General features: G+C 43.5%; 1 protein-coding gene across 1 annotated transcript in view; it reads right to left on the reverse strand.

Moving 5' to 3' along the window:
* Nucleotides 1-8,177: 8,177 nt before the first annotated feature.
* INO80 (INO80 complex subunit) overlaps nt 8,178-16,864 on the reverse strand; it is a 106,893-nt gene continuing 98,206 nt past the window's right edge. Inside the window, exons 33-36 of the mRNA XM_015429521.1 lie at nt 12,446-12,601; nt 11,947-12,106; nt 10,587-10,802; nt 8,178-10,071 (exon numbers count right to left, since the gene is read on the reverse strand). Of these exons, the coding sequence (XP_015285007.1) occupies nt 9,866-10,071; nt 10,587-10,802; nt 11,947-12,106; nt 12,446-12,601 (738 nt within the window). The 3' untranslated portion in view covers nt 8,178-9,865. The remainder of the gene's footprint in view (nt 10,072-10,586; nt 10,803-11,946; nt 12,107-12,445; nt 12,602-16,864) is intronic.

Genomic DNA, 16,864 nt, shown 5'->3' on the forward strand with positions numbered 1-16,864 from the left:
TCTCTCTCTCTCTCTCCCTCCTCCCTCCTTTGCTTATGCAAATGCGTCCGAGAGGCGTCCCTCTCAGCAGGATTCCAATTGCTCAAAAGGTTTTGGAGGGGGGGATTTACGCTTCTGTTTACGGTTTGCTCATTTTAACTCACAGTTCATTGTTTCTTAACCACGCTCGTAATCGCTCCTTCGCCAGATCTCCTGCGCTTGACTGGGTCGGCACATCTTATGCCACGCTAAGAGGACGCAGACAGCGGGGAGGACCGTCAGGGCGGAGGGCAGCCTCAATTTCCCTGCAGATAGCAGGAAAAGAGGCTCACCCTCAAAAGCCCTATGGCCTGGGGGGCCTCCCTGAACCCCCGTGGAGGCGCCGATCCAGCGGCACCCCTCCCCTCCGCTGCTATGCGGAGCGCCCTCCCCAAGCCTCGGGAAAGGCATCTGCCATCGTTGCGCCGTAGACCCCACCTCATAGAGGCCATTATTTATGTCACTACCCCAGACACACTTGTTGGATCTTATGATAATGTGACTGGAAGGAACTCACAAAGATAGATCTTCCCGACATCTTCCTCCTCACAGTGGGGAGGGGGACTGTTGATTTAAATGTGTTCTTTATTGGTTATAATTTTCCACAAGAACTCCTGGGAACAGTGGCTTTGTAAAACTGGGCCAATGTAATGCATACTGTTGGATTTGGACCAGGGGTATCAGAGTTCAAATCCATTTTTAGCTATGGAACTCACTGGGTGACTTTGCATAAACCACACTGTCTTTGCCTAACCCATCTCACAGAAGTGTTGTATGGTCAAACTGGAATAACCCCATGTATGCTATCCTGAACTCCTTGGGGAAAGGACAGAATACAAACAACTCTGGGACGACAGGATATCCAGCTATTTCAAAGCATTAAAAGTTACAGAGTTTCTTGCAGGAAAGCCATGACAAACTATTTTAAGTGAAAACTGGTGATGCAGCCCATTTGCTAACTGCACATGACCATTAACTGTATGAAATGATATACATCCACTAAGCAATTTTTTTAAACTGATGATGCCTTAAACATAGACCGCAGCAAGCTATAGCACAAAACTTGTAGCCTTACAAAACTCCAATAGGTTAATTAGGTAAACAAAGTTCCATGCCGTCAGATTCACTGAACTCCCTCTCTCTCTTGGGTTTAAATTATGTTTCAGTGCTTAAGGAGACAAAAATAGTTACTAGGAAAATATCAGACTCTTCTCTGACCTGTTCAGGTGCAGTTTTGTGCACTGTGCCTGCAAAAGAACTAGGACAGCTGACCTGCAACATGAGTGGCTGTGTTCATATGATTTATGCTGAATATGCTAAAAGCCAGAGGTCAATTCCTCTCCCCTTTATTTTTCAGGGAAATTTGCTTCCTTTTAGTGCAATCCTACTCAAGAGGAACTCCAGTTGAAGACCATTGAAATCAGTGTGATTATACTGGGGTAGTTCTACGTAGGACCGCACTGTTAGTGTCTTGCCATAGTTCCCGTCTCCTGACCCCAGGAGTGTGCCACACAACAACTTGCCTGTGTGCTTACTGTCTTGGCTAATCTTGAAGAGACATTAACAGGTTTTTCCATGATTTAGGGAGCCTGTCGATTTTTTTTACCGTTTATGCTACAAGCAAATTTGTTCATTTTTATGCTAAGAAGTTCAAAGACCATCTAAGCCCTGCTAATGGTATCCTGCAGGAAGAACTTTCCACGATCCTCCAGTGATCATAACATTTTTACTACAAAAGACCCTTTAACCATGGTAGCTCAAAACCAAGGTGCTAGTCCCATCCAATATCTTGTTAATGGTTGTGATTTGTTAGCAAGTTGTGTTAAAATATGAATAACACTGAGAATGCAAAGGGGATGGGGAAGAGCCTGCTTGTATTTTGTAAATTATGTCCATTCAGACAACACAACAAAAGAAGGAAACAAATAATGCACTTTGTGAATTAAAAGACCTCATGAACATACAAAATTAAGATGTCAATCTATATCACAACCATAACCATCTATCAGACAAATGTTTATTTCCCCTCTTCTATCACACCACTAAAATGCAACAGCTATTCTCAGTTGTGACCCCTTCCCCCACTGCAGGCAGCCATCTCAGTAGGAAATATTTTGGATTGGATTGGAGTTGGATTTTCTGCTGTTGCAAGAGAAAGGAGGGGCAATCTGCCTCACTCACCTGCTCACTCTAGCCTTCTCCCATGTAGCATTTTGTCTATCTAGATTCTACAGTCCTTGGCATAGCCTTTTTTGGTGATGAGGAGAGGTCCCCACCTCCCTCTTGCAACAGTGCAAATGCTTGTAGGATTCAACCCACATAGAAGAAGAGATTGGATTTATACCCCGCCCTTCACTTGGAGTCTCAGAGCGGTTTACAAACTCCTTTCCCTTCCCCTCCCCACAACAGACACCCTGTGAGGTGGGTGGGGCTGAGAGAACTCTGACACAAACTGCTGTTTTTCAAGGACAGCTGTGCCAGAGCTTGTGACTGACCCAAGGTCACATCAGCAGGTGCAAGTGGAGGAGTGGGGAATCAAACCCAGTTCTCCCAGAATAGAGTCCGCACACTTAACCACTGCACCAAACTGGCTCTCATACTGGAAAATACAGCAAAATTTAAGAACTATGGAATCATTGGTAGGGGGAAAAAGGGTGTTGTAGTGGGGAAAATGGTCAAGGGCTACATGAGGGAGAGCCAGAATGTAATACCAGGGACTTAGTTAATGAAGACAAGCAATCAGAGGGGAAACCTCTAAGTATAACACAAAGCAAGCAGAAGGATCAGCTAGAAGCAGGCAGCAGCCCCTCAGCTCATTAGAGTGTAGATACCTGCTGCTCATCAGCCATCACAGCCATCCTGTGGAATCCAGTCCCAGGAAAAATAGCAGCCATCCAGAATTTAATCCTGGATGAGGGGGTTAACCAGGCATGGGCCACTGAGACTTGGCTAGAGGAGGGGAGATGGTGAATCTCTCTCCAACTTGATGATACATCAGCACAGGTCTGGCATGTGGGTAACTGATGTCCCTGTAGTTTATAAGGAGTCTATCCCCCTAGTACAGTGCCCTATCCAGAATACTACTGGTTTTGAGACTGTGTACCTAAATTTGGGATTGAGAGATAAGACTGGAATTCTGTTGGTGTACCACTCACTCACTGTCTGTGCTAACAAAGGTGGCCTTGAAGTGATGTTGAGGACCCCCAGGCTGGATGTCCCAAGGGACTTCAACATTCATGCCAAGGCTGTCTTGTCAGGAACAGCTCAAGATTTCATTGCCTTCATGACAACCGTGGGCCTGTCTCAGGTAATAACTGGTCCTACGCATTGTCCAGGTCACACTCGTGATCTAGTGTTTTGTTCTGGGCAGGAGGAATGTGATCTGAGGGTGGATGAATTGACAGTGCTTCATCATGGAGAGATCACTATTTGCTTGGGTTTACTTAAAGGAATATCAAGACTCTGCAGGGGTGGGGACTCTATTAAAATGATCCACCTCAGAGCCAGATGGATCCTAATGTCTTCCTGATGGTTCTAGGGGTTTTTCCTGTTGATATGGCTGGTGTTCCTGTTGTTGCCCTGGTTGAACTCTGGAATGAAGAAATGACCTGGGTGACTGACACAATCTCTCTCAGGTGCCCTCTTTCAGTGTTAGAGCCCGGGTAGACCGTTGGTTTACTGAGGGGCTGTGGGCTACACAAACACAAGGAAGACTTCTACAGCAACAGTGGAGAAAGACTCAGGATGAATCTGATAAGATATGGTTGAAAGTTCTTTTAAAAGCATACTCCATGGTGGTAATCACAGCAAAGAAACAATACTCTTCTGTCACCATTGTGTTTCACAATGTTGGCCAGTGGAGCTGTTCTGAGTGGTCAGAGGACTGTTGGGATTTGGCAGGCTGCTGTGCCCATTTTGCTCAGCTCTTTGCAGATAAAATTTCTCACATCCACTCTTATACGTTAGCAGTGACATGGTCAGATGGTGCCAGGGTGAAAAACTGTCCAGTTGTTTTGGCTACTTTTCAGTTTATCCAGTCTGAGAATGCAGACATGACCTTTGGAGGTTTGAGGCCCACCACTTGCTTGTATGACCCTTCCTGGTTACTTAAATATGTCAGGAAAAGGGCTGGTTGACTGGGTCGAAGAGGTAGTTAATGCTTCCTTGAGAGATGGGGTAGTTTCTCCAGCCTTGAAACAGCCTGTGATGTGTCTAGTTCTAAGAAGGCTCTCCTGGACCCAGGATATCTCCACTATCGACCAGTCGATAAATGTTCCATTCTTGAGCAAAATGATTGAATGGGTGATAGCTGGACAACTTCAAGCTTTCCTGGATGAGGTGAATTGTCTAGATTCTTTCAGTTCTTGTTTTAGGCCTGGTTATGGGACTGAAACAGTCTTGGTTGCCCTGTGGGATGACCTACTTTGGTACATGGACAGAGGGAGTATGAGTCTGTTGATTCTCTTGGACCCCTCAGTGGTTTTTTATACCAGCACTTCTGGTATTATTCTGGACTGCATTTTCAGGCTGGGATTTGGAGGCAATGTTCTGTAGCGGTTCTAGTCCTTCTTGGAAGGTAGATTTCACAAGGTGGTCCTTGGCCTTTGGCACCCTGCCAGATTCCACAGTATCCTTTAACATCTAAATGAAACTGCTGGGTGATGTCATCCAGAGATCTGGTCTGGGTTGTCACCAATATGCATATGACACTCAGCTCTATCACATATTTCCAGGTCATCCCAGGGAGGTTCTAGAAATCCTGAACTGCTGCCTGGAGGTCATTCTGAAGTGGATGTGGACTACACACTCATATCTAAGAGATACTATGGATTCCCTTCATGACATTAATGATTTACAGTTGCAGACAGAGGAAGTTATTTTTGCCACTCTTGATGTGGTCTCGCTCTATACTAACATTCCACAAGATGAGGCCTTAGAAGTTTTATGGGAAGTATTAGAGCGAAGGACAGGGCAGCCCGTCCCCCCCACATCGTTCCTCTGTCACGTTGCTGAATTATGCCTAAAAAAGAACTTCTTTCAATTCCAGGGAGAATATTTCTGGCAAGTGTCAGGCACAGCAATGGGATGTAAATTTACACCTGAATTAGCCAATCTATTCATGGATAGATTGGAGAACAATTTTATTCTCCAACCCAATAATTCCTTTAGTGATCAGATCATTTTTTACAAAAGATTTTTGGACGATATCTTCCTGATTTGGAAAGGTACAGTAGGATCCTTGATTGAATTCGGTAATTACATTAACCAAATACATAACACTATCAAATTTGAATTAGTATATGATAAGTGTAAGGTACATTTTTTGATTGTTGAAATTAGAAGGACAGGCAATAAACTAGAAACAGAAGTCTATAGAAAACCCACTGATGTAAATTCATACAGTTTTCACCCTGCTCATATTAAGAAGAACCTGCCTTACTCACAAATTTTAAGACTGCAGTGAGACAGATGACTTTAGGAGACAGGCAGGTATCTTAATGAATCAACTTGCCGATAGAGGCTACACATATAGAAACTATAGAGCTTACAATACACCAAGAACATCTTTACTCACACCCAGACCTCAAAATCAAAGAGAAGATAGGATGATTATACCTCTTACCTACAATAGCACATTTACATCAGTGAAGACTATTGTTAATAAATATTGGCACCTTTTATCTAACATACCTAGATGCCAGACTGTTGTGCCTGAATCGGGCGTTTCAGCACCGATTTTACGGCATCGATGAAGGTCAATGTCGAAGACATGGCGATTGTTGCTTTTGATGCTGGCGTCGACATCGGTGCATGTCCGGACGTCTCCTGAGATGAGGGCGTCACTGGAGAGAGTGTGACTTCCATCAGCGCCACTTGCAGTCTAGCAGCCCGATTTTTCCTGGTCTGGTTGGAGAACTTGGAGCAATGGGCGCAAGAGTCTACTCGGTGCGATTCCCCCAAGCATAAAAGGCGAAGAGAATGTCCGTCGGGGGGGGGGGGGCAATCTTACTGCCACACTCCAAGTACCGTTTAAAGAAACCCCACCGCATGGCCATAGGCCGGGGGAAAGGGGTGGTAGAGAAAATAAAGTCCAACAAACACTATCTAACTGAAAAAAACTTACCTAACTAACTAAACTTGAATAAAACAAGGCCAAAAGGCCCAAAAAAGTATAGTTTTACCAACCGAAGCGGAGAGTCCTACCAGTGCGGCGGTCAGAAGAGAACTGGCGGGATTGTTGTGCCCTTTCCTTGGTCATATGCAGTGGAGCCCGGCACGTGACCGGGGAGCGGGCGCGAAAATTCCTTTTGCTTTCCATTATACCGATCAGGGTCAGCTCAGGCGCACTATATCCCAGAGGTGTGATGCACAGAGACCACGAAGAAGATCTTTGATTGGTGTAGAATGCTGCAATGTTGACTGGAGTGAGTCACAGGGACCATATCACTCCATTTTGGGCCCATCTACACTGGCTCCTGGTCAGCTTCTTGGAACAATTCGAGGTGCTGGTGTAGAACTTTAAAGCCGTATATGGTTGGGACCAGCATACACCACCTGACCACTAAGGTAATCTTTGGATGCCCTGCTTCTGGTGTCCCCGCCTTCTCAGACCATGTGAGTGGCAACCAGGGTTCCAGCTAAGCTGAGTTAGTGTGAGCTAGCTCACTGTTTTTTAGCCTCTGGCTCACACATTTTTGCCTTGGCTCAGGAAGGATGACTCCAGAGCAAACTAATATATGCAGCAGCCAAATCGCTCGCACACAACTTTCATGCCGGTAGCTCACAAAGTAGAATGTTTGCTCACAAGACTCCACAGCTTAGAGGGAACATTGGTGGCAACCCTTCTTGGTCATGGCGCCAAAACTCTGGACCTCTGTCCTCAGGGACAATCCTCTGTTCCCTTCTGTTGCTATCATCTGCCAGTGGGTGAAGATTTTGTTTTGTTTTGGGTTACTTCAGTGATCCCTCCTCTCTGACCAATGTTTTAATAGTTATGTCTTTCTATATTAACTCTGGTTTTAATTATTGTAATGATCCATGTTTTGAGGGGCCTGGTTTTAACAGCTTTAAAATATGGTTTTATTATGTCTGTTTTAATTTGTTTGCTGCATTAGTGGTCCTTGTGAGGGCTGAAAGGTGGGATATAAATTTTGTAACATAAATAAATAACAAACAGAAGTCAGACAGAGCATTAAACTTAGCTTGGGTAGCACAGAAAATGTTTAGTAAGTTAAGACTAAGAGATTAACAATTTCTTAAGTGGAATCCCCAATTAAAAAATTTTGTTGGTGCTACCAAAATGGAGATGAGCATTAAACCCTGGAATAGTTATTGAGCAAGGACTGCTCGCCAGACAGAAGGCTACTTTTAGTACCTGAGAACATGGCTTCTTAATATTAGGAATGTGTGAGAATACAATACAGGACTTGCACTTAATACTAATCAAATAAGATCACAACATCTACATATCACGACCTCCCTTAGCACACAAATAGAACTCACAACTTTGTGGACTCAGCTTTTCTAATATGGATCCTCTCCACAGATTCACAAGTCACTGTCATGCACACAACTACCAAACCATAACAGAAAAATAAAATAAAAGTGATGTCGTGTGCCTACAATTTTGAATTTAAGCATGAAGTGAGAGCAGGGGAGGGTGATGGAATCCATGACTCCCATCATGTATGTTACTCATGCAAAAAAGACTCACCACACAGAACTGTATGATACGTTCAGCATCTGTTCCTTCACTATTCCATCCCACAATACACATTTTAGTACTATCTGAACAGAGACATCTCATACCAGAACACCCACAGAAGGACAGGGCAAGATAAAGAAGTCACCTATGTTTTAGATCCCAATCTAACAGCCGGATGGCTGAGTTTATAATGATAAGGAATATAATTTCCTGCACATAATCAGTATATTCTACAGCAAGTAGTCATTACTTTTTCTATGTTTCAGTAAGATATCAAACAGTAAACATACTGACCTAGGTACACTTTCAGAAAGAAGTGCTTTAACATGCATTGTATTTCACCACACTCTTATGGAAGAACAATGAACCACAGAGGCTGAATTTACATAAAATTATCTCACTCCATTTTATTTAAGATTCTTTTCTCCAGTTAGTAAAAGAAAGATGTGTCTCTTTTTATACATATATACAAGTTCAATTATAAAAATAGACAGCACATTCCAAGAGGAAAAAAAAAAGGCTTGGCATTTTTCTGATTCCCTCTAGACATTGTATATACACATGTGAATCTGAGTGGGGGGAGCACAGTAAATCTTCATGATTTAACTTAAATATCCCCTCCCTACCCAATTATCCCCTCCAAATCTGTTTCTTTTTTTAAAAAAAAGGTATCTAACTGAACTCATTTCTGCTATTTTCAGGTGTGCAAATTAGAGGCAGAGTCAACAGGAAGCACTTGCTCTACACTGTGGGATGCCAGGCAAGGTGCATGAGGCTGAAAAATCCTTTGCTTTCTTAGCTAAGATCTTCACCTCGTAGCCTGGTTCACCCTTGAAGGATGAAAATGCCCAGAAAGAACAACCGCTTAACATCAACACAAAGGCAGGAGAACTGCCTCTCTCCATCTCAGTGCAATGCAGACATCATATATACTATGCCAAAACAGAGGGTTCTTGTGCATTCAAAATGGAGTACCAGAACAAAAGAGTTGCCCTCATGGTGTTGCTGTTCTCTGACAATTTTTGTAAGCTTCACAGAGTTTTGCTATGGAGATAGACCATCACAATGGAGCAAATCCTGACCTGCTGGGGGCGAAGTGTTGAACAATAAGATGTGTGTAAAAACAGCAACATCTTGGAATGAGACATCACTTTACTAGAGATTGGATGGAAGCAGGGAATGGCACACTGCCCTTGCTCTTTTATTGTGGTATGGCAGCCAACGGTACCTAAAACATAATTTAAAAAACTTTTCTATGGCACAATGAGAAGGACAGCAGTGATCTATATCCTCCATCAAATTCCCTTGTTAAAAATTACATGCAAAATGGCTGGCTTGTTTTCCTTCTAAATCCTTGAAGACTTCCACATAAGCCAAATGCAAGAAGGTGTATTTAAAATCAGATGCTATCAAAGTAAATGCATATGAACCTAGGTACTGCGATGTAAAGCAGCAACTTAAAGCACCTTCCGCTCTCTGGAACAGACACAGCAATGTCATTCCCAAAATACCATTCTGTGACTTCAATTAAAGGAACAGAAATCTAGTTGTTCAGAAACACAGTATTGATAAAATACCATTTTTAGGCTACAGTGCAAAACTTCTCTCGCCTCACAAAACCATTTTTTCATGGCATCCATTATCGGTACACATTGGAACCATCAAGTTATTTCTCCATAGCTCTCCCCAAAAGATGCACTGACCAGAACCCTCTTCTGAATCTGCAGGGGACCCTCAAATTTCTGGTACTTATACAGCTGAATTCCACATGAAACCTGAAAGAGTAAGGGACAGGATGCTGGTGTGAGCACAAAGGGGGAGACTTGCAGCTAGTCTCACATGGAGGCTGGATCCTTTGCCCACATGATTTCTAGGTGCCAGAAAAAACTTAATGGAAAAGGTTAAGCACAAGAACCCTAAGTCTTATGTCCTTCCTCCTCACATATTTGTAAAGGTACTAAAAACTGGGCTACACATGACAGTGCACACAGAACACCTCTTGCCCCATTAGTGCAGTTATCATCTCATCATACCCACATATGGGATGAAAACAAGGCATCATCTGTATACCCTTTTGCTGGTTGGAGTAGACTGCTTAGAAAGCCAATACGGATACAGGTAGGTTCCAGGGATTCAAAACCACTATCGCCCACCTGAGGTGTGGGCTCCTTTGTATTGTTTTCGGACAGGGGTTTCTGGTGTCAAGGAACTTGTCAGGTTTAAAGTTTTGGAGGTTCCACAAACACTGTTTCCTTTGCTCAAGGGAGAAGAGGCGCTTGATGGTCCAAAGTCTGCGAGTCCAGAGGGTCGGATATGTGGCATTGGCAGTGGGCTGCCTGAAGACATACCTAGTAACAAAAAGCAAACCCTTCCTCAACATACCACAGTCACATTATGGATTCTTAAGTGCACATAAAAATTATAGGATTAAAACTAAGTTTGCATGTCATGGCCTTAATTACAGCTGTAATATTTATATAAAAATATTACTAGCCTGCCTTTTCACCCTCAAGATACTTTGGGTACTCAGTTTAAAATGGAAAGCAAGTTTTTTAAAGCGAAAAATGGCAATAAAAGCTCAATTTGACCAATCATGTCCTAGTTATTAAACTAACCAGCTCCAAGAAGTAGGCAAACCTTTTGAATACAAGAGTAACGTTAACAACAAAAATTAAAGTTAATTTTCTCTTTGAGACCATTGTAGACTTTTACAGCATTACACTTCAACATGGCTGAACACAGTTACTTCAACACAGCCAGATCTCATTTGGAAAGGTTAAGCTACACAACAGATATCTTACAGGTTACTGATGCCCTGCAATTAAAACATGCAAAACACTCCATGGCACCCATTCGCTCCTACCTTTAGACACACTGTATCCATACGCTGCATACGCTGCGGCAGAGGCAGCTGCCGCCCCCGCTTTAGCACCTGCCATGGCAGCTGCACTTCCTGCTGTTGATTTTCGACTTCTGCCTTTTCCTGTGCTTTTTGATCCACTGTTTGAACCTTTGGGGCGACCTCGGCTTCTACCTGAATGACCTCTCCCTGTGACTGGCATATCCTGTATTGAAATTCCTTAAGGAAACAAAGACATTGTGGGCACAATTACTATTGTATCACAAGTGGAGACTCTATACCATTCAGTAAAAGAACACAATTAATTTAGTCTGCCTAGTTCCATAGCTGTTTAGTGTAGGTCTTATAAATTTCATTCTCCAAGTGATATACTGTCATATTGCTGAGACAGACAGAAAAATGACTTTGGACAGCAAATGCTTACTGTCTGTGCATAGGAATTCTCCCACTAAGACTATATTTAATCTGAGATTTCAGGCTTGTTATACATGTTTGACCTGTATAACAGATAAGTCAGAGAATTTAAATGTGTACCCTTCCTAAATAGGTAGCCTAATTTTTTTAAAATAAATGCCTTGGCTTACTGAGTTACTATTGTAATCCCTCACTAATTAATACACAATATGCATTTTATATGAACAATATCTTGTATCTGGCTGACATTTACTTGAACCCACTCAGATTTATAAATCAGGACACTAATTTGCTCTGCCTACAAACCTTTAGCTACTTGCATTCATACAGTGTTTTGAGTATTCAGAACTTCACATACAGTAGCTCATATAAGGAGCAGTGTTAGTCTGCAGATGCAAAACAAAACAGGAGTCCACTGGCACTTGAGACTAACAACATTCAGTCCAGCATGAGCTTTTGTGAATCAGATGCATAAAGGCAAAATAAATTATTACATTTATATGAAATTTAATATAAATTCATTGAACTAATGGATGTACACTTCATGCATCTAATGAAGTCAGCTCTGATTCACAAATGTTCATGCTAGAATAAGTTTTGTTAAAGTGTCATTGGACTCGGGGGGGGGCAGATTCTGAGACTGAAGGGCAAGCGACTTGCTTATAGTCATGAAGCAAGTTCATGTCTGAAATGATATTTGAACGAAATCATGCTTAGCTATCATGATACCTCAACTTCTAAATCTTACTCAGAAATAAAAGCTTTATACAGTTAATGAACAAACACATCAAATTTCGGTTAATAAACTAATGTGAAGGATATGTTTTCTCTATACGGTCTCCTCCCCCATCCTTAGGCAAATTCCATGGTCATAAATAAGCAATAGAAAATAGAAACCACACAATGATATTCTTAGGGCAGGGTCTTACAACGATAGAAAAATACTAACCGTTCATGTTGTCAGAGACTGAGCCAGTGATGGAAGCAGGAGAGTTGGTGGCTCTTGACTGAGGTGCTGAAGATGCTGGATCATCTACAATCACCAGCATGTCATTGCTACTCTCATCAGGAGGGATGGAGCCCATGTGCAATTCACTGCTGATGGAGATCTACACCATGTGAAAACAAAGGCCTTAAAGCTTATACATGCATTATATACCCATTATGCCTTCCCCCCAAATCTGTCTTCAGGGGCCACAGAACTCTCGCAGCCCAATATTCCATCCCAGATATACCTTGGCTTGCTCTGTGCTGAACCTATCACCCACATTTATTCAGACCACTGCACAGTTGGGACTATCAGGTTGAAACAATGTCCCATGTTCAGGCATTTCTAGCAACTAATGTGCTTTGGACTTCTTGTGTAGTGAATTTCAGGACTTCATTATCATTTGGAAGAACCCGAAAAGTTTTGATATAGCTTCAGGGTGGTGTAAAGAAATTCTTACCTCACTAAAAGGGCTAGGCATGGCAGAGTCTACACTAACAAATGACTCATCTCCATCAGCTGAGAGGTTAGAGTTATCTGCAGATGGAACAAAAGGGATCACTAGATTCATGCCTTCTTTCTTTTTCTTCCCATCCAACTCATCTTCTTTTTTCTTCTGCAATCCAAACAAAAACAAGCATCGTAAGGTCTGGAAACATATGGGGGAAGTTAAAAATCAGGGAAATAAAGTCCCAGTTCACCATAAAATGTAATGTAATTAGTTGAAACCTATGAGCAATCATCATCAATAAGAAAATTATAGCCAGCTGCTCCAAGATAGTTGGATGATGCAATATTAAGAGTAGCCTTGATGGATCAAGACACAGTTCTATCTAATTCAACACTGTGTTCCCAGCAACAGCCAGTCAGATACTTCTTGAGAGTCTACAAACAGGTCTCTAAGACAACATCGTTCCCTCCATTGTTTGCCTCCAGCATCTGGTCTTCAGAGGTATGAACATGGAAGTTCCATTTAGATAGTGGCTAACAGATATTAACAGACGTATCTTCCATTAAGCTGTTCAATCCTTTTAAAAAGTCATCTGAGCCAGTGACCATCACCTCGCTTTGTGGTAGTGAATGACAAAGCTTTATTTCATTATAGTACGCCAATCGTCTAACTGACAATGAAAACAATGTGATCCGATTAGTGATCCAGAGAATGAAACACTGGACTTACAGTGAAGGTTTTTGGGCACAGAGCAGAGGTCATGGGGGGGGGGGGAAGGCAGGCAGCTGTGAATTTCCTGCATTGTGCAGGGGGTTAGACTTGATGACCCTTGGGGTCCCTTCCAGCTCTATGTTTCATCAATAGATTGGAAAGTATCCTTGTGTGGGGTTGTGTCTCCTCCTTGCTCCATGGGCAGGACACACAAATTTCTTGCAAAGGCTTTCACTATCCTGAGGGGTGCTCCACCTCCCCAGTTAATGTATTGCCAAACTTCCAATGGAGACAGATCCCCCTCTAGACCATAATCACATAAGAGAAAGTTCTCCCTGAAGACCTGTAAGTGGAAATACTATAAAGCTGAAAAATTGATGAGGAAAAAACTGATTGTGCTCCTTTTGAATTTGAGCGTTCCTTTCCTATTCCTCCTCTACCAACTGGGTTGGGGAAGGATACCTTTCAATCTACTGATGAGAAGAAACCTGCAAAGTAGGTTCAATGTTTCATCCTCCATCAGTGGAGGAAGGTATCCTTACACAGCATATTGAAAAGCTCTATAGCCCAGGTGGGGAAAAATTGAAAAGGAGAGGAATTAAGGAACTATCAATTTGAAATTATTTCTGTCTAAAGCAGCCACAGCCAAGCCAAACATGTTTACTTTGTACTACCTCACCAAAGTAGAGGCTGAAGCCCAAATCACTGTCCTACCTATGCATGCAATGGATACACTGGTGGAGAGGGCTGCATACGTAGGGGCCACTCTAGCAAAAAAAGGCAGTAACCTTTGAGACTGACGGGAGATGTTGGCTGTTGTAAGCCAGAGAAATGCATGCCCTGATGCATCTGGATAAGTTTTACAATGATGCCGTCTTTCCCCTGTTGTTGGGTTAGAATGTGATCAACAGGAATCCAGAGATATGAAGGCTATTACCCTCTTAGGTGGATATGGGGAGCTCCCTGGACTTCTAATTTATGTTAGACCCGTTCCACAGGATGGTTGGGATGACTACATATTGAAGATAGATAGGTGTCCTGGTCCCTGTGGAATGAAAAGTTAACAGATGGTAAGAAAGAGGGATTGGTACATAAGGTCACCCAATCCTCCTAAAGATAGCAAAGCTCATCTCTGAGCCAGAGGAAAGATAGCTCTGAAGCCTTCCCTGCTGAGGTTTAGGGCACAAGAAGCTACTCTGAATGCCTGAATTTTCAGTGTAGCAGATCTGAATGGCTCAAGAGAGGTCTGAGTACATCTCTCAACACCCTGTGGAGATTCCATGAAAAGAGACCATGCTAGGGCTGCTTCCCTTTGGAAAGGCTGTAACTGACTGTGTCTAATAGATGGTGTTCTGAGACAGGACAGGGAACCCATAAAGGGTCAGTACCTGGCACCAAGGAAAATTGGTTCTGATGCATTCTATCCTGGAGGTAGTGGTGAACCTCTAACATGCCTGCAGTAGGGGTGCTGCTTTCCTTCCCCTAATTCTGCCAGTGGAACACCACCCCCAAGTGGCTTGGTAGATTTCATGGGTTGAAGGCTTTCAAAAAGCCAAGACCACCTGGAGGCTTTTTCTGGCTAGCCATGTCACTCTAGTGTCCTCCCATCATTCTCCATGTGAGGGAGCAGAGCCCATCCCAGAGCAAGATGGAACAGGGGATCCTATAGAAGGATATCATGGTCCATTGGGAAGATCCCCAATGGTCGCTATGAGATCACCACCAGGTCAGAGAACCAGGGTCTCTTTGGCCAGAGGAATATGAGACAATGTCCTCTGTTGTTTCCCTCATATTCTACAGAACTCCCTGGCTATAAGCAGAAGACGTCCCCTGAGTGCTGAGAGAGCATCCTCACCCTCCACCTCACCAACATACATCTGCACTAGAATTTTGGCATGTTGTTTTTGGTGGGGATGCCAGGAGGACCCGACAGAAGAAGATGATGAAGAGAAGAGACTGGATTTATACCCCGTCCTTCACTTGGAGTCTCAGAGTGACTTACAATCTCCTTCCCTTCCTCTCCCCACAACAGACACCCTGTGAGGTAGATGGGGCTGAGAGAACTCTGAGAGAACTGCTCTTGCAAAAACAGCTCTGAGAGAACTGTGGCTGACCCAAGGTTACCCAGCAGCTGCATGTAGAGGAGTGGGGAATCAAACCCAGTTCTCCAGGTTAGAGCCCGCTGCTCTAAGCACTACACTAAACTGACAGGGGATGCTCTGACTCCTGGTAACTGCATGGAAGACTCCAGAATTCTGAATGCCTCAACTAGTTCCAAGTCCTGCCGAATGAGCTAGTTTGCCTTCAGGTTGTGAATCCCTAAGCATGCTGCGATCAGTGACAGAAAGTGACTTTATCCACTGAAGTAGTAGAGTAGCTTTCTGTCAGAGGACAGCTGAGATGGTGTTTAACATCTGTTGTTGGTGAGGATGAGTGAGTCTATTAAGAACTGGAAGGAGAGTAGCGCAAGTGAGATCACTCTCTGCTCCAACAACTAAATGCTATGCCTTATTTCCATGATGTGCCACTTTCTTTGGGTGACTAGGTGATGGCAGCATACACGGAGTTCCAGCATACACTGAGACTGGCATCCATGGTGGTTTCCACTCTGAGACGTTTTAGGGTGCCTCCCACCAGATAGGAGACCTGGAGCCACCAACTTAAGGAGCAGCATACAATGGAAATAATAATGTTCCCTCCAATGATGCTGAAGGATGTCCCATGAAAAGGCAACTGGATCCCTTAAAGGGGAGAGGAGTGGAATTGGAACCACAGCACAGTAACTAGGTAGGATATCATGGGACCCAGAGCTTCATCAGGGTGACTAGACCTTCAGGCATAGCGCATCAGAGAAGAGTTATTGCCCTCCTGAGGCTGAAGTTACATTTTCTTGGAGGGCGACAGAGGATTGAGCAGAGTCAATTGACATCCCCAGATGGATGATGGCCTGCAAATGAGGATGGCTTTCTGCTGAAACCAGGACCTGTAGGGTGCAGAGGACATGTAGGGCGAATGGATGTCCCAGAGATCCTGTGATCTGTGTGGTGGCCAGGATATAAGGTCATCTACGTATGAGCTAGAAGCACACACTTCATGATCTGAGATGGACGCTGCTGAGACCATCAGCTGAGTGAAGACTCAGGGTGGGGGAAAGCTTGAAAAGAGGGGCTCTATAATAAATGTGTTGGTGTCCTGGTACGGACATAGTAAGCAAGGGCACTGCCTGGAGCTTGGATGAGGTTATGCCTTGTGCAAATTTATAGAGGCCAAGAAGTCCCCTGTCAGGAGGGTCCTCCACTATGATTTGGAGGACCTCTGTGCTAATCTTCCTCTTCTCACCTTCTGAGGATGCTGACCATCTGGGAATGGTCTCCAAGTGCCATTTTTCTTAGGCATGATGAATGGAATAGAGAAGATCCTGGAAAACATTCTGTCTTCAGAACCAGTGCCATAGCTTGGTTCTGCCACAGGTATCTGGTGGCTTGGAGCCTCAGCTAATGTCACACTGGCCTGTTGGACCCTATGGTGAAAGGAGACCTGCTATTCAGGGAATGGAGGAGGTCTAGAACATATCCAGCCAGATTGCATAGTGCACCGAGGAACTCTTAAATAAGAAGTTCACTTTGGAGCTGAATCAAGATTTGTTCCAGGCTGACTAGTGGACTCCAGTCATTTGCTAGAAGGACATTCCGGATATGAAAAGGAAGTTTGTTCTGA

This window comes from Gekko japonicus, unplaced genomic scaffold, assembly GCF_001447785.1.
Source record: "Gekko japonicus isolate JY-2015 unplaced genomic scaffold, Gekko_japonicus_V1.1 scaffold251, whole genome shotgun sequence".
Taxonomy (NCBI): Eukaryota; Metazoa; Chordata; class Lepidosauria; order Squamata; family Gekkonidae; genus Gekko; species Gekko japonicus.